This window comes from Anastrepha obliqua, chromosome 4 (assembly GCF_027943255.1).
Source record: "Anastrepha obliqua isolate idAnaObli1 chromosome 4, idAnaObli1_1.0, whole genome shotgun sequence".
Taxonomy (NCBI): Eukaryota; Metazoa; Arthropoda; class Insecta; order Diptera; family Tephritidae; genus Anastrepha; species Anastrepha obliqua.
Window position 1 is genome coordinate 54,712,768 of NC_072895.1, and position 27,953 is coordinate 54,740,720.

General features: G+C 35.3%; 1 protein-coding gene across 8 annotated transcripts in view; it reads left to right on the forward strand.

Annotated features, from left to right (window-relative positions):
- LOC129244638 (apoptosis-stimulating of p53 protein 1) overlaps window positions 1-27,953 on the forward strand; it is a 154,551-nt gene that overhangs the window by 111,718 nt on the left and 14,880 nt on the right. Inside the window, exon 2 of one of the 8 annotated variants that reach the window (XM_054882375.1) lies at window positions 26,749-27,896. The exons of 6 other annotated variants lie outside the window; for them this stretch is intronic. In XM_054882375.1, the coding sequence (XP_054738350.1) occupies window positions 27,744-27,896 (153 nt within the window). In that variant the 5' untranslated portion in view covers window positions 26,749-27,743. The remainder of the gene's footprint in view (window positions 1-26,748; window positions 27,897-27,953) is intronic. One more of the 8 variants, XM_054882376.1, reaches the window with a different exon arrangement.

Consider the following 27,953-nt stretch of genomic DNA (forward strand, 5'->3'; position numbering starts at 1 on the left):
TATATGTACATATATAGAACATATGCATACTCTCTCTGTATGTATGTATACTCTCTTATTCATTTGGAAACCTATGCAAGACTGTGTTAGTGCACAATCAGCACACCGCCGCAATGTGCTGTGCCTTCCAATGCCTGGCAATCCTTTTCTTTGATCCTAATATTATATATGTATGAGTGCGTATGTAAGTAGTTCCTTTATGTGGGTCCCTGACATTTCATGTCATAATTTAATACAACTAAGTCACATGACAAATGTCAATAATATGTGATTACTACAACAAGACCAACAACTACATACACACAACTACTGTTATATAGAAGTCGTGCAAGATAATAGAAAATGAGTGCTGTGGGTTGAATTGGGAAAGAAAATTCTAATGGTTGGTTGGCCATTTTTGTGTAGCATTGCTTGTGCTGTGTTACCATTGTCAATGCCACATGCCACATGCCACATACCACATACCATCAGCTGCAACAAAACAAGAAAGGCGAAGCGAACGCTTCTTTATCAGCACCCTGCAGTAAGCGCTTGCAACTATTGTGCACTTTGCCCTATCTGCACTCTCTGTGCACACTTCAGTGTACGAGTGTAAGTACCAACCCACATGTTATATCTTCTGTGTGCCAACTGATACGTGGCCACTTATTGAGTCTAACAAATTCCATTTCCTATTTGTTGTTATCGGCATCATATATGCCACATATCAAATGGGTTCGACAATTGTAAAAAGTGAAAGCAGAAGGGGGAGAAGGGGAGAAGGAAAAGAGGAAGATAAATGGAAAATAAATTGCGCACTCGCTCTCAACTAACTAAATAACCAATCTATTGTACGTACGTAGGTACGCTTACATGAACGTGTTTGGGTGCTTGTATGAGTACGAATAGTATATTTGTGTGTGCGTACAAGCAATACTTGGGCTTGTATTTAGAGTGACCATCGACTTTTCGCCCACAATTCGATTGTGGATGGATATCTATTATTTCGCATAGCTTCGTACTCATTCTAAAATGTTACGTATACGCCATGTATATCAGCGTGGAGTGGCACAATGCCAGCAGCACTCACGGCAAGCGTAACAAAATGAATGTGTTTTTGCGCTTTTGTGTGAGTATTAGCGTGCAAATGAATGTTAGAGAGAAAGTCTGTTAATGCAATTTAATTGTATGTGTGTGTGTTTGTGCGGAAATTTGCCAAGTGTCAACTACATTTTTATCTTTGCCTGTTCAATAAAGCGGCAAAATCTACTTTGCCGAACTCAAGCGGAACAGAAGAAAAAAAGAAACGGAATATTAAAAAAAAATTGATGTAATATGTAAACCGAAAAATAAACTATTGTAACTGGGTAAGAGAAATCAAATGAAACACAAATGCAGCGGCCACTTATACACTATTTTTCCCACTGAAACAGTGGGAAGAGTGTTGCATGTTTGAGTAGGTCGCAGTATTTAAATTTTTTTTTTTTTACAAATTTTCAATTTACTTTTTTTTCGAAGCTATGATGCTTAAAATGCATAATTTAAATAAAACTGGGTGGGTTCTTGAGCTCCAGAGTTGACTATTTGTCAGTTAAATAATTTGATATCGCTAAATTATTAAGTCGCATTCGAAACATGCTCATAAAATTGAAATAATATATTCCTTTAATCTGGATATTCAAAATGTATAAAGAAACGATTTTCAGGTTTGCAATAACGACACAACATAAAATAGTGTTTCCAAAGTCCAATTGGTTATATTTGTACGATCAAAAGGATAAAATACTTCCCTTCTTCGGATTCTTTCATCTTTGAAAGTTTCAGGCAAATTTGAAAAACTTTGAGTGAATATGCCATAGGAACAATTCGGAATTATAACCATTAAAACTCTCCTACTCCTGCAGCATCCCAGCCAAAATGAATATGATATTTTATCTAACGAAGATTGGAAAAGTTCTCTTAAATTCACTATAGGGAATCAGTAGGTATATGTATATATACACGCATGGATAATAAAATATGTACCATAGGTGTGTGATATTTTGACCAGGGTCACTTTTTTACTTAGTGTTTGTTAATTTTTTTATAAAAGTTTAAATCATTATAAAACATAAGCTTTGTGCAAAAATTAAAAAATTATGAAAACTCTGCAAAATTTTCACCAAAATTTCAACAATGCAAATCAAACTTTCTAGTATAATTTTGGGTATATAATTTTCTTTCGCTGTTAATGTCATTTGTTTGTTTCTGTACAAAGTACGTGCGATAAAAAAGTTGTTAAAAATCAAGCTTTTCTTATTATACTAAAATTTAATTGGCTATAACACAAAATGAAATGAATTATGGGTGAAGAATCCTTACAAATACAGGGATTCTACAAATCTACCTTTCTAAGCACCATGGGTTAGGTATGTAAGGTTTAACGGCTTCTCAATTTTAATTTCATTCTAATTTGTTTTTAGTTAATGTTAATCAGTTAGTCTTCGTCCATATATTAGCCTATAACTTGGCCTAAAAATAAGTCTTCTCCTAGTCGTTGCCCTTTAACTTGCCATCTGAACATCTTCTTCGCTGGAGCTTCTGCATCCATACGCTCGACGTAGCACACCCAGCGCAAGCGTTGAATATTGATGCGCTTAACTATGTTCACATCGTCGTAGAGCTCATACAGCTCGTGGATCATTCGGTGGAAGTAGTTATCGCCAACACGAAGAGGACCGAAGAATTTCCGAAGAATACGCCAAGATTCAATGCAGCCGCATTAGTCTACGACACAACCCATGCTTCAGCACCATAGAATGGCACGGGTAAAATGAACGTCATGTAGAGTGTTAGTTTTGTCGGGCGAGAGAGGTCTCTGCTACACATTTGCTTACTGAGACCATAGTAACATCTACATATTAGCAAATGTGATGCGTCGGTGCATCATCGTTTGTTGTTGAGACGGCAGTGTCAAGATATATAAAATCCTTCACAATTTCAAAAGTATAGTTGTCCGCTGAAATGCTGGATCCAAAACGCTGTGTATCTTTTCCGGTGGACAGCATATACTTTGCTTTACCCTCGTTAACCGCCATACCCACGCTATTTAACTAGCTCTATTTTGAAGCAATGGCCGCCAATATTGAAGCAATGTTTTTAGTGGTTTGAAATTACTAGGAATGTTGTAAAAAGCATTGTATGGAAAAAGAGCATGGAAGTGATGTTTCTAGATATCCCATTTTAAAAATTTGGTATGTTTAAGTAACTGAAAGACTAAATGTCTAACTAAAAAATAAGTAAATTTCGTAAAGCCAGGCTTACCTATTATTATGACTTAAAAAAATTTTCCCCCAGTATTTCACTTAGAATCACATTTTCCTTTTGTTGAGATTTTCCACATTAGCAATATCACGAAGTCACTCAGAAGAAATAATCAGCTGAAAAATTTGGAGTTTTGTTGAGTGTCCAATATATACGAGTTTGCATTAAAAAATCCAAAAAGGAAAAAAAATGTATGACGGGAAAAAAATCTGTAGAATTTGCTGTATGCATTACTCAAAACGTGTGTGGTGATTCCACAAAAAATATCCCTCCTCTTCTCGTGGATTTTTCCCTCCACCCCGTTACTGCATCCGCATTGCTTCGAGGTAGAGGGCCAAGACGGCATCCTAAGAAGGACACTTACTTACTCACCCTGCGTCCACGCCTGCCTATTTTGAGAAACCTATGCTCAATGGTCTTCGGCATAAGTTTCCATTTCGCGCTTCTTTTTTCGGAAAATATCCTCCACAAAATTTGCAACGGCATTCCATTTTTCTTCGTCTATCATCATTTTCTCGATAATTTCTTCAGGTGTAAACACACCAACAGCTCGTTGCAGACGTGTTCTCTCTACGTTCCACCTCTCGCATTTAAAGAAGGTGTGCTCCGTATCATCATACTCAGTATCTCCATATATGCAGTTTGGTTGGCTCACTTTTCCCATTCGCCACAGATACTTGCGAAAGGTCCCATGTCCGGACAAAAACTGTGTGAGGTAATAGTTAACCTCACCGTGCTTTCTTTCTACCCACTTTTTTAGATCAAATATTAGTCTCGCTGTCCATCTACCATACCGTTCAGAGAGAAACGTGGTACTGGGATTCCTGTGTTTTTTGTCTCCCATCGCCGTTTGCGCTCTTGTGCTAGAATATCTATATGGATGGTTCCGCTGATAACTAACACCGCTGCTTCAGATACCGTTCTGTATGACAAAGCCACCCTGAGAGCGCAGGCATTGCACCCTTAGCAAATCTGCCCATATTTCGCATCCGTATAAGATCGTCGTGCCCATTAAAAGTTTTCGCTTGTTCTGCGTTGGCCCTCCAAGGTTTGCCATGAGCTTACTTAACATGCCGCTTACTTTGGCAGCTCTTGTGGCAACATGGTTTATATGCGCCCAGTAAGTTAGCCTTGTGTCTAATTGCACTCCTAGGTACTTGACCACTCTTTTTGTCGATAAAGTGGCATCGAGTATTTGTATGTCTACTTCTAATGAGATATGTCTATTCGTTAGAAGGATTAGCTCTGTTTTCGCTGTGGCCAGCTTTAATCCATGGTCTTCTAGCCATGTCTGAACTCGGATCATCACCTGATTTAACTTCCTTTTGGCTTCTTCAGTGTTTCGGGCGATTATTACAGCTGCAATGTCATCAGCGTATCCCACTAAATGCACATCCTCAGGCATCTCTATTCGAAGGATTTCATCATAGCTTGAATTCCAGAGCTCAGGTCCGAGTATTGATCCTTGGGCCGCACCTGCTGTTATTTGTTTAGTCTTACACCCTTCTCGCGTTTCGTATAAGAGCACGTGATTGCTTAGATAGTTACGTATAATCTTCAATAGATTATTCGGGATCTTGAATTTTACCTTTACCCTTACGGGCGTCCCAACTTAAACTGTCGAAAGCATTTCTAATATCCAGTGTGGCTTGTAATACTAAGCGTTTGGAGTATCGGTTACCTGCCTGGGCATGTTCTACGCTAGCTATTACATCTTGGATGGCTCCACTTCTAAAGCCATGCTGCCTGTCAGAGAGGCCGCCACTGTTCTCTACGGCTTCGCTAAGCCTCTGCTTTATCAAGATCTCAAAGAGTTTTCCTGCGCTATCCCACTGTGCATTAGGAACAGTTGAGTAACGCTTGTCTGCTGCAGTGCTTGGACAAGCTCGAATAATGCTGGTCTGTTGCGCCAGCAAATGGGCAGTCGAGTGTTTTGGTGTGGCATAATGAGTGAGTTTTTCAGTTTTTTATTTTAATTTCTTTTTATACCTTTTTTTTCTGGTTGTACAGGAAATGATGTGCGGCTGCATTTGTCACTGCTCCACACTCTAGATTTCATTTAACAATCGTAACAAGTTTTAAGTGTGTTCAACCGCACGTTACGCACACATACATACTACAACATATAAACGTATAATATTATATGTACACAACTACAGATAAAGAATCGAAAAAGTGAAAAGTTTTGCACAATTTAGCAGTCGACAGCACCCGCGGGACGTTTACGTTACGTTGGCAAAAGTATGAGTTTGGTTGGATGTGTGCGTCTGTGTGTGACCAGGTATACATATATTCCAATGAACTTTCTACTGGTGTTAGTGAGTGTATGCTATATATGCAAGAATGTAGTATATCTGCATGTACTTACTTGTGGGCCAATATTAACCCAAGTATCTGACAAATTACAATTGCAATAAATTTAAAATTAAAATTGATCAACTTTTCATGGAGCAGGCGTACAATAAACTACACATACATATCTACAAATATATGTAGTACATATGTGTAAAGCAAGAAAATCACGCACTCAAATTAATTCGCTTAGAGGCCGTAAATCCGTTTGGAAAGACTTTTCTTGTAATGCTTACAATGCTTGCTTTTGAACGTGTTTGCACATACTTAGGCACATATAGTATGTGCTTACATGTATGATACATGCATATATTTGCACATATATACAAATGTGTGTATGTGTGTGTGCATTTCGTTATGCGATTTGTTGTTGGCACTTTTTTACTCCTTGTGACCTTACAACCATTCACGTGAAATTGCTGTGCTGTACTTTACTGCTGGTTGCACTTGTCACCGCTGCCGTTTGCACTGACATCGCTTCCACACAGAGATGGCAAAAACAACAGTCACTTTGCTGACAACCATCATAAGAACTTCCACTTAAAGGTGCCTTAAGCACATCAAGAAGCTGTGTATGTGAATATGCGTATTGTGTTTTATATAGGTAAGTGACTTGAGTGTGCGTTTGCGTGTGTGTGTGCTCAATAAGTCAAATTGGCTTCTTCGAGCATTGAAAGGGATAAAAGCATCAATGTGATTGCACAAAGGAGCTGAAAGCGGTTTTATTTCGTGTATTCAATATGTCAAAAGTTATTTAATGGCTTCCAAAATCATCTTCTCAACTCAGTGTTAGCATTCTAAATTTTAATTTGGGTAATTTCTTCCATGTAAGCTTATAGATCACACCTAGAAAGATAAATGTATTATATTTGTATAAATACACGATTTAGTGAGAGTAGGAAGCACGCCATTGAGAGCGCTGATTTAGAGTTTAGCGCGTTTCTTTCTGTGTCGGTTGTGCAACGGTGTTTTTGGCAGCAATCGTGGATAAGCATTAAGGTTTTGTCATGTGAGCGTTTCCATATCAAGTGATCCCAGGTGTTTGGATATTTTCGTAGATTTTTCCGAAAATTAGTGCATTTATAGGCTTAAGTATAATAAGAAGTAAACTGAAAAATTTAGAAAAAAATTGGTAAATTTATGCAACATGGAAAAATTTTGAATATAAATTATTTATAAATTTTTTTAAAAAGCTTTTGAAGTGTAATATTTTCGATTTTTTATAGCACTTTTATAATTTTCTAGAATAAAATACACATAAAAAAGAAAATATTTCGGAAAAAAATTATGTTTAGTTCGAAACGATTCTGAGTGGTTTTTAAAAATGGCAAAATATTTCTTTTTTTTTTAATTTTTGAACAAAAAATACAAAATGTTTGTAAAGTTTTTTCAAAAGCTTTTAAATTGTAATATTTTCAGTTCTTTGTAACATTTTTATAAATTTTTAGATTAAAATATACTTTAAGTAAAAGAAAATATTTGGAACATAAAAAATTATGTTTAGTTCGAAATGATTGTGAGTGGTTTTCAAAAACGACAAAATAAATTTCTTTTGTAAATTTTGAACAAAAAAAAAATAGAATAAGTTTGTAAGTTTTCTTAAAAAATTTTTGAAGTGTAATATTTTCGATTTTTTTTAGCACTTTTATAATTTTCTAGAATAAAATATATTTAAAAAAGGAAATATTTGGGGAAAAATTATGTTTTGTTCAAATGGCTGGTTTTAATGTTTTGAGTGGTGTTCAAAAATGACAAAATATGTTAAAATTTGTAAATATTTTTTATATTATTTTGTGTAACTGATTTAAAACTGTTTTGGGATCGATTTTTAGCTCCTGGGCGATGCTAAGACTTCTAACATGCTGGTCAACTTCGGTTATTTCTGTGATTTTATCGACATTATCGGGATTTTCTTTAATAACAAAAATGCCTAAGGGAATCGACTAAACCAAAATTGCATGTAACGTAATTAGCTGTTTAGTATCTGCACCAATCACAATTTCAGAGACATGGCTTGCATTTTCGAGTTTAGCAAAGAAAAATTGAAAATGTACCAATTTTTCTCTTTTATTACTTCGATTGTTAACACCCTGCAACTCATAACTGAATGGAATAAACAAAAAGCAGCAAAATTTCTTTAGTGTGAAATGTCACCTTGACAATGAGTATAAAAGTTAAATCGTTTGATCAATACTTTACGAGATATCGATCGTTACAGCTATCTACCGCGAAAATAATGGATTTCTTTTTGCTCAAACAAAAAATTAAAAAAAAAAAATTTAGACGTTAGAAAGCAATGAATATTTTAACTGGAGAAAACGAATGCTAGCATACGCACTCGTATATTACCTACCGATCGCAGCATCGCTACGTACACTTGCAAGCAGATCGTAAGTAAAGCAGTAGTAAGCAGTAGCATCGTATTTTTTAGTGGCTCGCTTTACGTACTACAATTTAACTCGAAAAGTTATGAGATCCCTTTAGGAAACTTAAGCCCTTCAACTTTCAACTTTTTTTTTGAATAAAACACAAACGGTTTGACTTTTTTAACTAATTTTTTTTTTATTATCGAGTTTGAACATATACATTTAAGTATGAAATTCGATTTCTTTCGCATGACCACCGCGTGCACGTTTTACGAAGTCCAATCGTTGAACCCAATTTTCGACCACTCTTTTGCCGAAATTCGGCCGAAATTCCAGCAATTTCGCGTTCAATATTGGCTCTGAGCTCACAAATCGTCGCCGGCTTGTTACTGTAGACCAATGACTTCACATAACCCCAAAGAAAATAGTCTAGAGGCGTCAAATCACACGAGCGCGGCGGCCATTCGACCGGTCCATTTCTGGAAATAATGCGCTCATCGAACTTACTCTTCAACAAATCAGTTGTTGCACCAAACAGTGATTTTTTCGGGATACAACGGTGCCTCATGAATCACGTGTGGATTGCTTTCTACCCAGTAACGCATATTTTGCTTGTTGACAAAGCTATTGAGCCAAAAGTGAGCTTTATCACTGAAGATGATTTTTTGGAAAAACAGCAACAGCAACAGAACGATTATTTTCATAAAAAATTTGCACGATTTGCAATCGTTGCTCAAGTGTGTAGCGCTCCATGATGAAATGTATGCTTATGAAGTTTACAAATGACAAGCGAAAAATAAAAAAATATTGCGTCGTTCGCCCTCCCTATCGGAAAAAAGTTGAAGCGCACCTATTGAAAAACGCTTTACTAAGTATAATCTGAGCTATTACGGAAAATATGAGAAGAAAATTTGAAAATAAATTTATTTTTAAATATTTTGGTTTCAATACTTTTTCAGTTTTTTCATTTGACATGGCATCGCTCAAAACAGTTATAATACTTTTTTTGAAGTGGATTGCCACTTAGCATAAAATGAACTTTTTACTTCACCTATTATAATTGGCGGCCGCCGTAGTCGAATGGGTTGGTGCGTAACTACCAAGAAGAAAAAGAAAAAGTTTTGTTCTAATAGTGGTCGACCCTCGGCATTCAATGGCAAACCTCCGAGTGTATTTCTGCCATGAAAAAGCTCCTTATAAAAAATATCTGCCGTTCGGAGTCGGCTTCAAACTGTAGGTCCCTCCATTTGTGGAACAACATCAAGACGTACGCCACAAATAGGAGGAGGAGCTCGGCCAAACACCCAAAAAGGGAGTACGTGACAATTATATACGTATATGTATAGTTGTAAGCCTACTCCGAACAGCAGATAATGCTTTTGTTTTTGGAAGTCAATTTTTTTTTTTTTCATTGCTAAAGGGATTGCTACTAGAAAATTTTATTTTCTGTTGGTTTCAGGAATGCGATTGACAGTCGTGCAAAGACGGGTAAGCTATGGTGACTGCTATACTCTTTATTACAATAAAAACAACAAAACTTAAAATTTTTATACACTTCATAATTTCAAAACGCGCTCCAGCGACTGACTTTTGAACGCACACCAATAGAGCATAGCTGAATGCATTTATTAAGAAAAAAACTCTTCTACGATAAAAACGCAACGGCGCACGAGTCCGCAGTTGCAATGCCATAATTGCATGAATCCGTTTGTAAACTCATTCTTTCATGTATCATTTGAAATATTCTCTAGGTTCAACTACTCTACTTGCCACTATTTCCTGTTTCTAAATATGAAGAAATGACTCGTCGGTAGGAGATATGCGTTGATTGAGTCATCGACGAAATACACGCTTATTTTTAAAAGGTCTCCAGAAGTCATGTAATTTTAAAGGCATTAAAGAATTGGAGGAAAGTTTGTTGAAGGGTATAGAGCTACCGGAAGCATACATTGAAAAATAAAATAAACTTTTATGGCAGAATAAAGTCCATGCTTGCATTTTCAGTGACTTATTTCACCATTCCCGTGTATTGTATCGCTTTTAACTTAGCCGTCAAGGCCACACTTTGAAGGGCGTCTTATATTAACATGAAATTTAGCACAGATGTCAACGGTACTATTACCAACCTAAAAAACGCATTACACGAGTTGATGCGCCCGTGTGTTGTGAGAATAAAATTTTGCCCTATTGCATATAATTTTTTTCAAGTAGCTTTTGTCACGCTTTGCCATTATTTAATATCTTACTTAAAGGGAACTTGCAAATAATTTTAAGAGCACCTGAAAAACCACAATTCATGCAAATTGCGAAAAATAAATTAAATTTATGGCCAACTGACATACTGACATAATCACTTAGATCTACCTGTGTGTGTGTGCATGTTTGGGTATCTTGTGATTCTAAATACCGCCTTCAATTCATTGATGTCCATTAATTATTAAAGGTAGCATCTGTACTAAGTATGAACGGGCATAGTTGGTACATTTCAACAGAAATAGGAATCGTCTTCACTCAGTGCTCCACTCGCAAAATGGCCCCATATGCATTGTACTTGGAAAGTAATACAAAAGAATTGCTTTATTGGCTTCTTTTGCGAATTGTAATTTGTAAAAGTACAAGTAGAAAAGTTGAAAAGTGCAAAGTGTTTATGTTTGTTTTTGTATTTGTGTTTTGTATTTATATTTTGTATTTGTATTTACTAGCAAATGCGGCTGCTTGTGACTGCGGCCGGGCGAGTCTTGTGCGTGCCTGCAATGCAAGGACTTCAACTGCTTGCCACTTGTGTGTGTTCACGCCACACTTTTATTTTGCACTTGGCCTGCTTCTACACTTTCGCCGCAACAGACAAACAAAACATGTACAAGTGTATGCATGCGTATAACTAATCGTACATATCTCTTCCTCCTTTATAGCTGTACTTCCCTTGCTTTTGGTTGTACGAATTGCAGGGTCTTTAAAGTTCGAGCTTCGTTATTAAGTTTACATAGTTTGCATGGGAATTCATTATCTGTCTGTTGGTGCACATGTTATTGTAGATTGTCTACAGTTTATGAGTGCTAAATGATGTTTATAATAGACACCCGCGCGCACGCTTACAGATTTCGTTTCTTTTTAAGAAATTGCCGATGATATTTTGAGCTTTATCTTGGTTTTTTAATGTTGATATTCACCAAAGTTTCAACTATTTTTGGTATATCATTGTAAAGGGGTTACAGTAAGCGTTTACTGCACATATTTTCAGTAATATTCTTTTATATTAAAGTCTCATTTTAGATCAACATATTTTTATACATAACTGTCGAATATACACTTATGTTCGCAATAATACAATAACATAATAACATAACAAAACATATTGCAAAGTTTTCACTGTTTATGTATTTTTTTGTTATATTTTTAATATTTTTAAAATTTCTTTTTATGAAAATTATAGTTCATACTGCAATAAAAATTAAAAAAAAATGTATTCAGTTTTCGTCGCAATAATAGCAGTGCGACATATTACTATACTATAACAAAAATCATTTATCACAATACAAAATTAAAAAAAAAACAACAAACTATTAACTTTTTATTCAGAAGTTTCGAAAAAAAAAAATTTTTAAAAATGCCACTGGATTTTGAGGTAATAATATTCCAGTTTAAAGCGGCTGAAAACTGGAGTTGATTTTTCAGAATTTTTTCTATAGACGATGCAACGCATTTTCTGTCAAACCCAACGTAATTTTTGAGCCACATGAAAATTGGATTTTAATATTTCTATATGAAAAGCCTATGCACTATAAAACTGCATATCTTGAATTGTTCTAGAGATTTTGATGAAAAAGTTTGAAGTTTGGATGGAAATTTGTTGAATATATTACATTTGAAATTTTGAGTTTATGGCTTTTGTGGTAATAAGAACAATATTTTTTATAACATTTTTTGATGAAGATATAGTTCATTCTCTTACAGAAACCGTGTAAGTAAAGTTTCAAACTTTGTGCAAATTTAACAAAAATTTCAAAAAAGTTTGATCAAAATGTCAGAAAAAATGTTAAACAGATTTGGAGAACGCAGTTTTATAGTCTACTGAATTTTGGTATGACAAAGTGCAAGTAGCTCAAAACTTGCTTTGAGTTTGACATTTTTTTTCTTGGCGACCTTGTGTATATTCTCTACATAACAAATGGTCCACATTTTTCTTATATAACTGAAAGCACCCAATACCGCCAAGAAAAAAAATTTTAAAATTCATTCAATTTAAATATTTTACTAATTCTGATCAGAAAGATTGAAAATTTGTTGTATAGTAAATAATTTTCTTGTAAGTATCACAAAGTGTAAAATTTGGTTTTATTTGGTAATAGAGTGACAAAAAAAATGAATTGAAAAAAGTGAAAATTGTTTTTTTAATTAGGTGAGAAACAAATACATTTTGAAAAAAATATTAATAAGCCCCTGTGCTATAGATATTTTATATACAATTTATTTTTTGTTAAAAACCCAATTTTCCAAAAATGTAATCCTGAAAGTTCGACCTGAAGCCTTATTTCTAGTAATCGTTAAATCATTTTTCCCGGGAATCCTGTTTACAACAAATTTAATATTTTATTGGGTGTGTGCTTTGTTGCTATTGCTTCGTTGGCTTGTTCAACTAAAATACATGTACAGGTTGAAGTAGCAGTCTGGCAGCACCGTTTTCATACCATTTTACGACCCCCAACGGGCATATACAGCCAACCAGAGCTATCTCATACCATCATTACACAGTGCATTAATTTGTTTTTAATTATTCTTCTTTAAACAAATCCATATAAATCACACTTTTCTACTTTTTACAATATTCCAACAAATTTTCAGCGTAATTTTTAATTTTTTTATTTGAATTTTTGGAAAAGTCTCTCGTATGCAGATTTATAACCCGATGCGAATAAACCGATGACGGGTCTTGTGCTTTTTTTGTGTCATATAATTAGTGCAATTACTAAAAAGTGGAGTTGATTTAAACAATTGTTTTTTTTTTTTGCAAACTGCCTTGCGCATTGGTTTCCTCAAGAAATTAAGTTTTATATGGAGTAAGGCGCAAAGTGCCATTAGGAAAAACCAAAATTTAGCTCAAACAATTTGTTAGCTACTTAAACTTGCAGTTATTTTACTAAAACATCATGAAAAATGTTACTCTATACTCGACATTTTTTTAAAGATTCAGGTTAAAAAACTCAGAATTAAGATGAAAATTTGTTGAACTTTTCTAAATTTTGTACCAAGTTTGATTTATTTGGTATTTGTTAAAAAATAAATAGTGATTAATAAAAATAATTCCAAAAATATTCTAGCTTGAAAAGAATTGTAAATTAAAAACAAAAACTATATATGCAGTTACGCTCGCCACTGTATCTCGATTACTATGAGCGCCTTTAGTCAGATTTTCAATGGAACTGCCGGGAGGAACTTCTACTTGTATTTTTATGTCTTATGCAAATTTTGCAATTAACTTCTTTTATTCCGACCCCATTTAGATGAGTATAATGAGCGGCAATATTCACAATTTTTTACGAATCACCATTTTCTAAAAGGATTTTTAATTGTTTTTGTACCGTTTTTATGCCAAAACGTACTTATATTAGTAAATTGTAGACTATCTAATTAACGTCTCTTAAATGAAAAACCGTCAAACTGTGACTGCTGTCAAAACGAAACACTTCTAAGAAAGAAACTAAAACTTGAGAGACCCTGTATTAGTTTCTTTTATATAAAAAAAGTAGCCATAACTTCAGTGGCTGGCAATGAAAAGCGACAGCGGCAAAAGAGTTTTACCAGAGTAACTTTATTGTATTTTCTTGCCATTTAGCATGTAAATGGGAAATTACTTTTCCATTTCCAATTTCAAGCGTACGCAATGGAAAGAGTGACAAGAGAGCGGCGAGTAAGAGAGAGGTTAGAGACGCAGGTGGCGGCATGGCTGCTTAACCAATTGCCAGCAACTACCAATAAAGAACAAAAATACAGAAGGCAAATAGGTGCCTAGGCGACAGAGCGACGCAACGGTCAATAAGAGTATAGCCAATGAAAGCCACAATATTTACTTACGAACTTTTCAAAAGTTGAATAGCTGATCCACAGCAGCTACTTTTCATTGCATGCAGACAAACAACACACCACACCTTTTCCTTCCCCTTCTCACGCATGCCAAAAATGCAAAGTTTTGTTTGTTGTTATTCTTATTGTTGTTTGGTAAAATTTTGTTTTGCTAGTGGCAAACTATTTTTGTTAACAGTTTGGTGCTGGAATAACAAAACTCACTATGCAGTGACAATGGTCTCCGTGGCGCATCGTATGTGAGGTGCATGCGGCAGTGAAAGTGCAAATTAATTAACATATCAAATGCCGCAAATGCTGCAAGCCAAATGTAAATATTATCTCTCACAACACGCACAAGCAAAAGCTCGTTTGTTAGCATTTCAACGATATAGGTGTATAATTACATGTAGATTCGAAACATTGCACACACACACATGTACATCTATAATACATACATACATATATAGGGTGACCAGATAAAAATGATAAGGCATCGAAATTTAAATAAAAAACAAAGGTGTTAGATATCACATTGATACGAGCTTTATTTTAAGACTGCATTCATGATATATATGAAAGTAAGTTTGGTTGGTTGGTTGGTTGGTTAGAATGGTGATTCATCCAAGATCCAACTAGCGCTTCCGCACCGTTTTTTTGCCACATCCTCGCTACCAACTTAGTAGTTATTTACAGCAAGACTATATCCAGTCTGTGCGGTTTAGGAACCTTATTAGGCTGTTGACGTCTAAGCTAGACATTTGTTCGAGACTCTCGATCAGTGCTTTACCCAGGGTTAACATTTTGCCCTTCCATAGGGCAGGGCATTTACAGAGGAAATGGAAGATTATTTCCATTTTCTCCGGTTGTTTACAACTGTGACAGTATGTGTTGTGAGGGATGTCCATTTTGGCAGCTTGTTCTGCGATAGACCAAAAGCAATTTATGACAGCCGTTAGCCTACAGGCGCACCCGTCGTTTCATGTTTATCAAATGAAATTAAGGACTTGGGTATTATTTTTTATGCAAAGTTCACTTTTACTAATCAAATTAATTTAATTATTATGTCAAAATCTTACGCTGTGTTAAAGTTAATAACACTCGTAAGTTGCTACACATGTCACTTGCTCGCTCAGAACTGGAACGCGTACCATTCGTTTGGAGACCTTTATGCGCATTATATTAATCGAAAAATGTTCATTCACTTTTCTCCACTACCTCTTAATTTTCATGCCCCATTCCCTTCTACTATTCCAAATGCGATCTTATTAATTCAAAATCCATGCAGTTCATATTGGCTTCTTTCGCGGTACTTTCCGTTTGTAACAAACGCAACCGGCACGAAAGCTCTTCTGAAATTCAATGCAATCTATAAATCTTTCAAGATCAATTTTCCTTCCGCAAATCTCTGGTTCTTAAACTTTGTTAACTGTGGCCATAATGATAGTTAGAATTAAAACGTTTCATGATTTATTTAACTACATTTTTGTTATGCATTAAGATTATTATTTTGATTAATTTTTACTAGAAATAAGTACGCCTGCGTTTAAAGTGATAGTAGCGCAACGCATTACCAAGTTTTTTGTATTTAATTTTTTTCTTTAAGTTTTTGCAGTGCATTCTGAAAAACAAGATAGCTCAAAGCTCCCAGCTTTGTACAAACTTAACAAAAATTTAAAAAATTAAAAAAAAAAACGTTTATCAAAGTTTTAAACTTTTTAACCAGAATCTTTAGAAAACTTTAAGGTGCCAAGGCATCCAGTTCTATAGCCCATTCAATTCAAGTATAAGTGAAATTTTGAAGTCGCTCGCGGATTGCGTTGATTACTGACAATTTTTTTGTTTGTTGTGGCGTTACGCATTTGCTTCGATATAAAACATTTGTTCGAAAGTATTTTATATAGAATAAAATGCTCAACATCTCAGCGAAGACACCTGAACTTTGCTACTATTGAATAGGCTATAAAACTATATTCAGAGAAATTTCTTAAATATTCTTAATAAAAAGTTAGTAATTTTGATGTATTTGTATGAAATTCTTGTGAACTTTGTACAAAGTTTAAAGCTTGAGCTTAGAGCAGTGGCTTTTATGTCGCAGAATACATAGGTACCTTTAAAAATACGTAAAAACTAAATACCAAAAAAACAATAGTTTAAACTAGGTAATTCATCGCGCTACTGTTGATCCAAGCATGTGTACTCCTAACATGAATATGCTCTTAAGATTTCAAACATTCTCAAAGTGATTGTTGCTGCAGACGAGACGGGGTATTTTGAGTATGACTGTCAGAGACATGTCATTTCGAAACCAAATTCAATTTTTTGGAATGAAGGATGTATAGCACTCATAACTGACCCCTGTTGCTGAGTTGGGTATATTTTCGGCAATGTACAATAGTTGCTCATCACTAGTATTCACAACTAGCTAATTTCATTCAGTGTCGACAAATGTTCATACTAATTATAGCCAGAAATCAGTTACCCAGTCAAAGACGCAGATATGTCTATTATGTTTATTTATATGTATTATTTTTGTAGAAGCTGTGGTATAAAAAAGGATGTTAAATCTGCGACTCTAGCCAATTTCGAAGCTGTGTCCAAACAAATGCAATTTATTTGAAAATTATTTCGATTTATTAAAATGAATATTAGGGCCAATTGTTTTATGGAGTTTGTAGCTCTACCTGACTGATTTTTTTAACTTTTTTCTCCCATATTGACGAAATAGATCTCTTGCCCTACTCACAATGCTATCAAAATGTCGGGTCGAGTGTTGAGCTTTGTGCTAATTATTCAATGAATGTTGAGGCCTGAGTAAATAAACATTTGGCTGATTAACAAATAATTGTATGTGATACGTTGTATATTCATTAGGGCGGCTCAACTCATTTTTCGACATAGCTCCGAGCAGATACGGATTGTACATATTATTATTAGAAAAGTCAGTTTCGACTGTCCAAATTTTTAAAGATGCTATCTTCGGTTGATTCGAAGTTAATATGAAGATTTTTATTGACTAAAGTATAGTGAACCTTCTACTTGGGATATCTATTTTTATTTAAACAACTCAAGATAGTACTACAAAGCAAATTATTTTAATTGCTTAATATTGTAATAGGAAATTTAGTGTATGTAATTTGTTTTTATATGCAAATGAAAATAAAACTTGTGCAAACAAATATATTTTTATAATAGGACTATGAATAAGTTCGTGCGGTTTTACAACAGATGGCGTAACTTGATTATTATTCCATCGATCCACATTTCCAAACATTCATTGGAGAGCTACTGTCGTAAGGCACAAACGTCAGTATAAGTTTTTCATTTGAAGCGTAAACAACAATATTTTTACCACACTTGAAAATTTCGAATTTCGTGCCAAATAATGTGTTTTTGCGGGGAATTCTTTAATATGAAGAAAAAAGCAGCCGAAAGTCATCGTATCTTGGTGGAAGTTTATGGTGAGCATGCTCTAGCTGAGCGAACGTGCCAGAAGTGGTTTGCACGCTTTAAAAGTGGTGATTTTGGCTTGGAAGACGAAGAACGCGAGGGTGCGCCGCCAAAGTTCATGGATACCGAATTGGAGGAATTGCTCGATCAAGATCCGGCTCAAACGCAAGAAGAGGTTGCAAAAACTTTGGGAGTTGATCAATCAACCATTTCCAAACGTTTAAAAGCCATGGGAATGATCCGAAAGGTAGGCCATTGGGTGCCGTATGAATTGAAGCCAAGAGACGTTGAACGCCGTTTTATGGCATGCGAACAACTGCTTCAATGGCACAAAAGAAAGGGTTTTTTGCATCGAATTGTGACTGGCGATGAAAAGTGGGTCCATTACGACAATCCAAAACGTCGGGCAACGTATGGATACCCTGGCCATGCTTCAACATCGACGTCGGCGCAGAATATTCATGGCGTGAAGGTTATGCTGTGTATCTGGTGGGACCAGCTGGGTGTTGTGTATTATGAGCTACTGAAACCGAATGAAACGATTACGGGGGATGTCTACCGACGATAATTGATGCGTTTGAGCCGAGCACTGCGAGAAAAACGGCCGCAATACGCCGATAGACACGACAAAGTTATTTTGCAACATGACAATGCTCGGCCACATGTTGCACAAGTGGTCAAAACATACTTAGAAACGCTCAAATGGGATGTCCTACCCCACCCGCCGTATAGTCCAGACCTTGCGCCATCCGATTACTATCTCTTCCGATCGATGCAACATGGCCTGGCTGACCAGCACTTCCGTAATTACGATGAAGTCAAAAAATGGATCGATTCGTGGATTGCGGCAAAACCGACCGAATTTTTCACAAAGGGAATCCGTGAATTGCCAGAAAGATGGGAAAAAGTAGTAGTAAGCGATGGACAATACTTTGAATATTAAATTTGTAACCATTTTACGTCAATAAAGTTTCAAATTTCGAAAAAAAACCGCACGAACTTATTCATAGTCCTAATACTTAAAAGTTTTTTTCTTCGAACCAGTAATGCTTTTTTTAATTAACTACGTATTTACAATAATTTTGATTTTAAATTATTTTTACTGGGACTGGGACTTTGATTGGGATGCCTCTATTGATGAAGAAAGTGAAGATGAAAAGCTCGATAATTCTGCAAGGCTGGAGAGGAATTTCGAAGGGATCGTGAAAAGAGGAAAAACTGTGTGATTGATTTTCTTGTTGAGATAATTTTGGAAGGATGCGAACAAGAAACCTGCAGTTCTGTTGGTGTTTGCTTAAAACAATAGGTCAGAGGTTATTCAAATAGAGGCCAAAGTCATTCGAAGCTTCCAGATACTGTTTGAAAATAACACAATATCAGGGAAGTTAATGACATTTTATTCCCGGTTGAATATTTTGGCAACTTTTTTGATACGCGGGATATTTATTTGGTTGGCTAAACGTCTTTCGAACCACAAAAACTTTAAATTTTTTTTACAACTGGTTTATGTCAGTAAGTCTTCTTTTCGTCCTAAAAGAAATAGGCTTTGGACAGACACTGAGCATAAAAAAGTGAATAAGCAATTGTCAGATGCTGAACATAAGAAAAGAGAAAGAGAATATTTTATTTTATTTATTCTTCCCTTGCTACCTCGCTAGTGTATATCAAGAAGGTTCTAAAAAGAACAAGTTCCAGGCGAACCCCCCAGACTCAAAACGATATGATACAAAGGATACAATGGTTAAAAAGATCGTTGCATATATCGAAATGGGTTAATGTGTAATATCCATCTTAACAAAAATAAAAACTGAATTTTGTCTTTTCATAGCTAATTTTTCAAAATAAGTCAATAAAATTGTAAACAGCTTTCGTTGCAAAAAAATTGTGCACCATTGTTCAAACTTTCTTCTTTCAAAATTTGAGGAGCTCCTAGAATTTTATGTATAATCCCAACCTGTTAGAAAAAATGTCGGAAAAATCGTTCCATACTAATAGTCCCGCCCTAATAAGCATGTATTTATGATATATACGTACGTACAAACATATGTGGAACGGAAACTGTTATGTTTTACTATTATCCCTATTTATCCGCATTTTGATCTCGACATTTATGGTATTCAAAACTCCAAATGTTTTTATTTGTATATCCTTTATTATTTTATATTTTATTTGCTTTGCACAGTAGCTCGGTTAGCTAATCAGTACAATAGTAAGAGGGCTCAACGCTCACATCCCAGTCATAAGCCAACCAGCTGGGCAACAGCCAATCGAGCGTGTAGTCAACGCACAGAGCAACTAAACTCAAATTTAAACAAACAACCAGAAAAGTAAATACATAAATAGCTTAATGTTACTGCTACTGAAAGAACATACATATCTACTGTTGCTACTGCTGCTCTTATACGAGTATTTGGCAAATGCTGCACTGCCGGTTTTACTAGCGAAAAACCCGAAACGAACTGTTACGCATGGCATGCTTCCATCTCGTTGCAGCACCTTCCAAACCACTTAACTGCTTTTACTCGACTAATGCCTCATTTTCGAAACACCCTCCTACATGCTCCCAAAGCATAACTGCGCGCGCATACACACGCATTTACACACCAACGCTACACACATTCATACATTAAGTTTACTTACCATTTGTTTCGCTGCATGTTGCGCGCACTACACTCATACATACATATAATATTACTCGTATACTCGTATATTTGTAGAATCAAAGCATGGAGCCAAAAATGTCACAGCCATAACTGTTGCTTTTGTTGTTTTTTAGTTGTTGTATCAAAGTTGCTTTGCTTTCTTGACTGATGTGGCTTGCTGAGTCACACATGAAATTTGTAAAAGGTTGCGTGCGTCCAGCTGTATAAATTTACTTCGCTTCCCTCCTATCAGCCGAGCTCATTTCGAAAGGAACCATCCATCAGTCCGTACGCGCGCTTTTCATCCATATTATTGGCAATGTTTTTGTGTCAGTAGTATGCAAGCTTTCATGATAATGGAAAACAAAGTAGTCTATCCAAGGACCGACGTTGAACTTGATACGTTCCAACAAACGCAACACACACACACGCACAGAACTTATCCGAGCCCCCGTTGCTTCCATTTTCTATAACTGTGTGTAAATAAGTAAATACTTTGCATTATATTATCGTATGCAATTTTAAGAATGTGTGACCTTTTACGTGTGTACACAGGCACAAATATCATATAAATATAATTTCATATTTACCTATACCCTGTAGGGAAGCCGAATGGCTCGTATTTGGAGAGCTTCTATTGAAGAGGGAGGCATAACTAAAATACCGGAGATTTGAACAAAAAATATTTTTATTAGTTGGTTTCTACTATACTCATATGCCCATATATCTGCATATAACGAAAATCAACAAGAATTTTAAGCCGATTCAAACTTCGACTTTAATATACCAAAATGTAATGGGCTAAAGAACTGAGTACTCAAGTTCTTTGTTGGAACTTCTGATTAAAAACTTTGAAATTTTGATGAAAGTTCGCATTTTTCTCAAATTTTAACAAAGTTCGAAACTTTGACTTATATGATAGTAATGAACAACAGCAAGACGCACACCACAAATAGGAGGAGGAGCTCGGCCAAATACCCAAAAAGAGTGTACGCGCCAATTATATATATATATAATGAAAATTTCAAAAGCAAAAGAAAAGTAGTCAAAACTGGTCAACATTTTTTGTTACTATAGCTGTGTGTAACTTTAATATCTGTGTGAACCAATTTTTTAGTATTTGTCTGAAGGTGGCAGGGTTAAAATTAATCAGAAAATTATTCCTCGGAAAATTTCTCTAAGGGTCTTCTGAGACAAAATCCGCTTACAACTATGCAGAAACTAAAATACCAAATAGTTCCGGTTGTCAGTTCCCAGTTTTCCTTAAGGCGTGTACAACTTTCTATTCTTTCCTTCCTAAGCATTAATGTACGAATCTTCTTTTGCGAGAGCTTATGAGTTGACAGAATTTTTTTATACACCCCTGTTATGTGCTCTCAAACAACAGTGCTCCAAAAAGAGCTTGAAAATCTTCTTTCATAGTGTACTACAAGTGTTGTAGTAATCAAGTGTTGTAAAGTATTTCGAATTGTTACCACATTCTTGCGCCAAATGTTTTTCTTCTTTGGATACATCTTCTCTTGCATATATCCAATTGTCGTCTGCGATCGGGCAGTGAAATTGTGTACTTAGGTGCTATTTTTGACGCAAAGTTCACTTTTACTAGATATGCTAATAAAACCCATACCCCTACCCTGCTTATTAATCTGAAACATCTGAAGTCTCGGCTATTTACTTTGTCTTAAACTTTCCTATTTGATATTATTCCAGGTGCTGTGGATTACCCCTTCCTTCTGGAGCGAATCTATTTTAATATCCCATCTAGAGCGCTTTGTAATTTATTGTAGATTTTCCATATTGGCTTTACAAGAACTCTGTACGCAAGGAAAGTACGCACCATGTGAGCTCTGCTCCAAATTTACCGAATACCGGCTTCTAGTTTGTCAATTCAAGCAATTTATTAATATTTGTCTGGCTACCCCAAAAGACGTAATTAAAAAGTATCAAATTACATGACTTAGTCTATTAAAGGGCTTGGATATTTGTGGAGATGATAAGATCAGCAAAAATCCATCCCCTACCTAATATACAGCGAAGTGCTGCTTTTATTATCTTGATGTTGGGGACTAATCAAAGAAAATATCAAAGAATTCTTCAATGGAATCTTTAAGAAGTGATTCTAAAACCACCACGTAACCTTGAAAATTGAAATTATTCATGCTGATTTTGTCCAACAAACACAAAGCGACTCACCAAGCGTACTAAGAATCGTCTAATAGACAGAAACTGGGTTAGTCGTTTCATGTCATCTAAGCAAAAACTGTATCATAACTAATTGCAGTTTATATTTCTCTGTGGGATACTTAAATGTACGTGCCTGCAAATTTTGCTATTCGCTACCATTTTCTCATGACTAACTTTTATTTGCAGAGCAATTTGTTGCTGTCTTTCGTATATTTTCTTTTTTTTTGTTGTTATTGTTGTAATGACTGTGCGTGCATGCTTGGCATTGACTTATTCCAGCGGCATTAAAAAAGGGTCAAATCAATATAAAGCTTGTTGCTCAACAAAGCAGCAAGAACAACAACAAATAACTATGTTATAAATCACTACTACGACTACAATAATAATAATAATAATAATAATCGTAAAAGCAAAAGAAAAAAGCATTTACTTTAACAATATCTAGAAGCAAAGCAAGCAAACAATAATAGAATGACCACACACACGCAACATTACATGTAAGGGGGTGAACAACAACAAGGATATACACTGGTTGACATCAATGACAGGAAGTGTCGGTGGTATCGGTCGACTGCGTGACTGTGCTTGAAGCCCTTGCCGGTGGCTTTGTACAAATGTATAGTATATGTGTGGTTAACGTGTATTTGTGCGCCTGTTTGTATACTCCTACAAAATTCACTCTAATGACTTATAAAGTTGTATGCATTGTGCGACTTTTTTTACTCCTTTGTACATATTTGGTAGTTTGTGAAAGGGTATAAACGAGTATGTATGTATTGGGAAATTTAAAATTTTTACCAGTTCATTTCTGTCATTTGCATAGTGTAGGCATTGGTGTTGAAGTTGCTGCCATTTTTGATTTGCCGTTATCCTTAAATAATCGTGTGTAGAAGATTCTGTGTGATGGGAGCCTATAATCTATTCTCTGCGATCAAACCCACTAGAACTAAATTACTTTACCATCGATTTAGTTTACACCTAAAGTAGTACTTTCTTTTCTATATTTTTTCAATACTAGCGACTGATATTTTGAATATGGCTTTTAAAATGTCCATTGTCAACCCATGGAATAGCATCATACCATTTAGTGAACTCCTACGCTCAAACATTACTTTTATACCAGTTAGTGAACTAGTTCATAATAGACACCAAAAATTCTCGTACAATTTGTGGCGAAAATCACCAGTTTTGGGCTTGTTGAAAAAAAATTGATAAATGACACATGAACATTTGAAAAATATTTGTTTATGAATTATATAAAAATACTACACAAACTTGTCTCTTAACTTTACATTTTTACTTTTCGTATTTTTATTTTGTGAGCTCAGCACCGATTTAGCAAAACACAAATTGGAAAACTAAATATTTGGATTCTTTTAAAATAGTTTAAACCAAATTTACATTTTAATACAAAAAATTACTAGACATCTCTATTAAAAATCTAACAAAAATAAAAACAACAAAAAATAGTTATACGAATATTTTGTTTTACATCGAGCTGTAATAGACAAGTTTATAATTGGTACAATTCTAGTCACTCTCGAACTAGTATGACCTTTCCCATTAACTACGGGTCCTTTGCAGTGTTGCTGCTATCAAATAACGTGTTTTATTTGTATTGGTGGGATTGGGTGCTAGCGTATGGCCTGCAGGTGAAGTTATACATTCACCTTTGGTTTGCCACTCTGTGTTTTTTTTTTTGTTGTTGTCGAAGCATTCTACAGCACACAAATTATGCGCATAATTTAGCACACCAAATAGGGTTTGTACGAAATTTACATGCTTCCCAAACTTGCAATTTTATATGGAAAACTTAACACAATGTAAGGAAATCTCGTTAAGTTTCTTCTAGCAAAACATCTGGGAGGCGGGTTTAAAACAGTGATAATCGCCCAGTTTACCACCTCCGCATAGTTGTAAGTCACGCCTCTTTCCGATAGAACTGAAAGGCCATCATAGCCCCTTAGACACGATGCTGGCATTTCCAAGTACTTCTCCCGACGTGACTTTTAAATATGGCTGGGAAATACATTTTTTCTCAAAAACACACATTATTTTCTCCTTACATGCCTGTAGTGATCAATATTCCGTAAAGTTTCGATCAAACAACTTAAAGTTTATGTTCGTTGTCAAGGTGACTTTTCACACTAAAAAATTTTTTCTGGTTTTTTGTTTGCTAGTGTGAGTGAGCTACAGGGTATTAACAGTGGAAGTCAGCAACATCAGTACATTTTACACTTTTTCTTTGATAAAGGCAGCTATAATAAAATTGTGAATGATGTTTTTACTGTAACAGCTAACTACTTGCAATTGTGGTTTCGTCGATTCCATTCAAGGATTTTTTATGTTAAATAAAATGTCGACAAAATCACAGAAATAATCGGAGTTGAGCGCCATGTTGTTAGTTGTATCATCGCCCAGGAGCTAAAGATCGGTCATAGAACTGTTTTGAACCATTTTATATATTTGTGGCGTACGTCTTGATGTTGTTTCATAAATGGAGGGATCTACAGTTTTAAGCCGACTCCGATTGGCAGATGGTTTTTCTTTTTTTTGGTATTTGGTTTGGAGTTTCCTAAAGGCAGAGGGACTTAGAGCTTTGCCATTATCTGGCGAGGGGCGACCGCTATTCTGAAATTCTTGGTCTATCAGTTGATGCTTCATTCCCGGATTTACACGGTTTTTTTATAGCAAGAACTAAATTTTTATAAAAACGAAACTATGCCCAGACCTTTACTGGCCAGTGTAAACTTATTGGGATAGAGTTAGACTCGAGAATTCATGTTTTTACATGACTGGGACCTAATTTAGTCTTTAATATCTTATTCTCCATATCTATAGCTTATCTTAACCCTTTAACGGCTCTGCAAGCTCTCAGAAAGATTACACAAAATGGGAAATATTTATTAAAAGCTTGCTTATACATTTTCGATGGTTAATGTGGAAAAAACTATATAGAAATTTTTATATGAAATATTATTGCTCCGAACCAAAAATTACTAGTGAAAAAATGCAAAAAATATTAACTAAAATTCCAACTTCCTAAAGGTGAACCTGTAAAGTAGTGGAACCTGAGTTCTCACTTGAACGATTCAAAGCTTTTCTTTATTTAGAGAATTTTCCATGGATTCAATTAATTATTAAAATAAAAAGGCGTAAAATTTAATAGAGCACAACGGTTATATTATGGCCTCCCACTTTGGTTGCTGTACCAGTAAGTGTAAAGCAGTCTACTAGGGTCTCTAAATGTATCCGATTCTATCTATGGTACCTGTTTATTGATATTCTACACTGATCTTTTGCGCCTTTATTATTATAAGACTGCCATAACTCTTTATGCAAACAACAGAAATATGTACGAGGTTCGTTTGAAAAGTTCATGCTAAGTCGCACTACTGGCGACTATCGATTTTCTATTTAGTTAGAAGCATCTCTCAGAAAAACACACAATAAGTTTCAGCCAAATCGCTCTGTTTGTTTTGGTTAAGCATTCGTTTGAATCGGGGAAGTCGAGTTATTTCCCTCTTCCAATCACGCCTAGGTAAATACGAAACAGGGACCCAAATCGTGTCAAATGCCCCCTATTCTACAGAATTGGCTCCTTTGGATCTCTCGGAGAAATGGTTGGAGGTTTTATTCAAACGAGGATGTGATTGCAGAAACGAATTTCTATTTTTCGACAAACTTGAACAACGTTGGACGATGTGTCTTAACCTAAAAAGGTTACCCCACACAAATAAATAGTTTTTATTTTTGCACGGACTTTTCAAACGACCCACGTTAAGTGAGTGACACAATAATAGGGTCATATATATAAAAAATATGTATATATATGTTTGGACTATAACTTTTGGCATATTAAATAAATCCGTTTTTCAAACATTGTACAACATTTTTAAATATTCATCCAATTTCACCAATTATCTAATGCCGAATGCATTGAAAATTTTCTACATATCCTGATTTAAAAGTGTGAAATTTAGGGGTAAAGTTCTACAATTTTTTTTTTTTAATTGTGCAAACTTTGAAACTTGGATTAATATGGTTTTTATAGGAGAATGAACTGTATTTAAAAAAAAAAAATTATATTCTTATGAAAAATACTGTTTTTTTATAACTTAAATGACAAACAAATAAATAATCAGATATTTGAATGAGTACCTGCACTATAGTTATTTTACGCAGTGCATTGTTTCGAACTTTTTCTAGCAAATTGAATAAACTTATTTTCTAATTCGTTTCGTTTCCGAATTCCATTTATTGGTGGTTTACTGGGTCTTTTAACAAATACCAGTTGTATTTACTATACATAGCTGCTACTACTGCTGCTGTCACCCTTATTATTTAAATTGCTGTAGTTGTTGCTGCTGCTGCTATTGTTATTGTCGGTGTTCACATTGTAGTTGCCATAGGCAACAATAAGTTAGTGCAAGGTACCCAAACAATTACACAAAAAAAAAAACAAAAAAACACTCACACAAATACCTCCAACCTTACGCACATGCCAGCAACACAATAGCCATGAAAATAGCTTCACATATCCTTAGTGGAATTTCAAGTGCGATGAAGGCAGACAAGTGAATATGGACAAAGCAGTTAACGGAGTGAATTAAATTGAAGTGCAAGTCAACAGCAGACATCAGTAAAAGTTTTCTACGCTAAACTAAAAAAAAAAAGCCAGAAGAAATAGTAAAAAGAAGAAGCACATTAAGTGAATAAGCATATGCCTAATGGCCCATTAGGCGCATATATGGGCATAGCACCGTAAATTATCAAAAATGGACACCCACTGACAACCAAAACCAAAAAAAAAAAACAACGAATAAAATCGCTTGACTGTTAGGGAACGTAAGGGCACAAGGGCTTTCTTCTCAACAGAACAAGTGCTCGAATATCAGAAGCGAGAATAATAAAACCAAAAACAAAAAAAAAAACGAGTCAAATTGAAACGTGTGCACGGTGTGTTGGTTAAGTGATTTGTGAATGTCAAAACAACAAACAGTTGCATCAACAACTGTCATTGGCAATGGCCCAGCTTGCAGCCACGAATGCTGGTCACATGATTATAATAGCATCAGCAGGACGTGCATGATTATGCTCGCACTCACGTATAATATTATGTACTACAACACCAACAAAAACCAAACGCGCTTAAATTGTCATTGTTGATGTGTGAGATTTTTGCTATGTAATTTTCGCTGTTCACTGTGATGTTGTTGTGCTTTTAACAACTTTCCATATAATTCTCTCATTATTTCTGTATACGTCAGCAGCGTGTCATACGGGCAGAGTGTGCGTGTGTTCGCCATTTGAAACCGCAGCGTCCGGCATTAGTGCGCCGCGTGTGCGTTAGCGACAACCGCAACGCATTACCGCCACATCGCATCCCTCGGCAGCGTTTCAAACAATGCTTACCTGTGTGTGTCGTCCTGTCTCCGGTAATTTGCCAAAAATGCCACCGACTATGCTGCCCGCACCGAAAGCGTCACGCAGTGCCATCGCCATTGCCGGCATAGGTGTTACGCCCACTGTGGTGGTGACTGCAGAACCAAAGCTAAATGTAAGTTATTCGTACATGTAATATAATATATACATACATACATACATTAACTAGTGA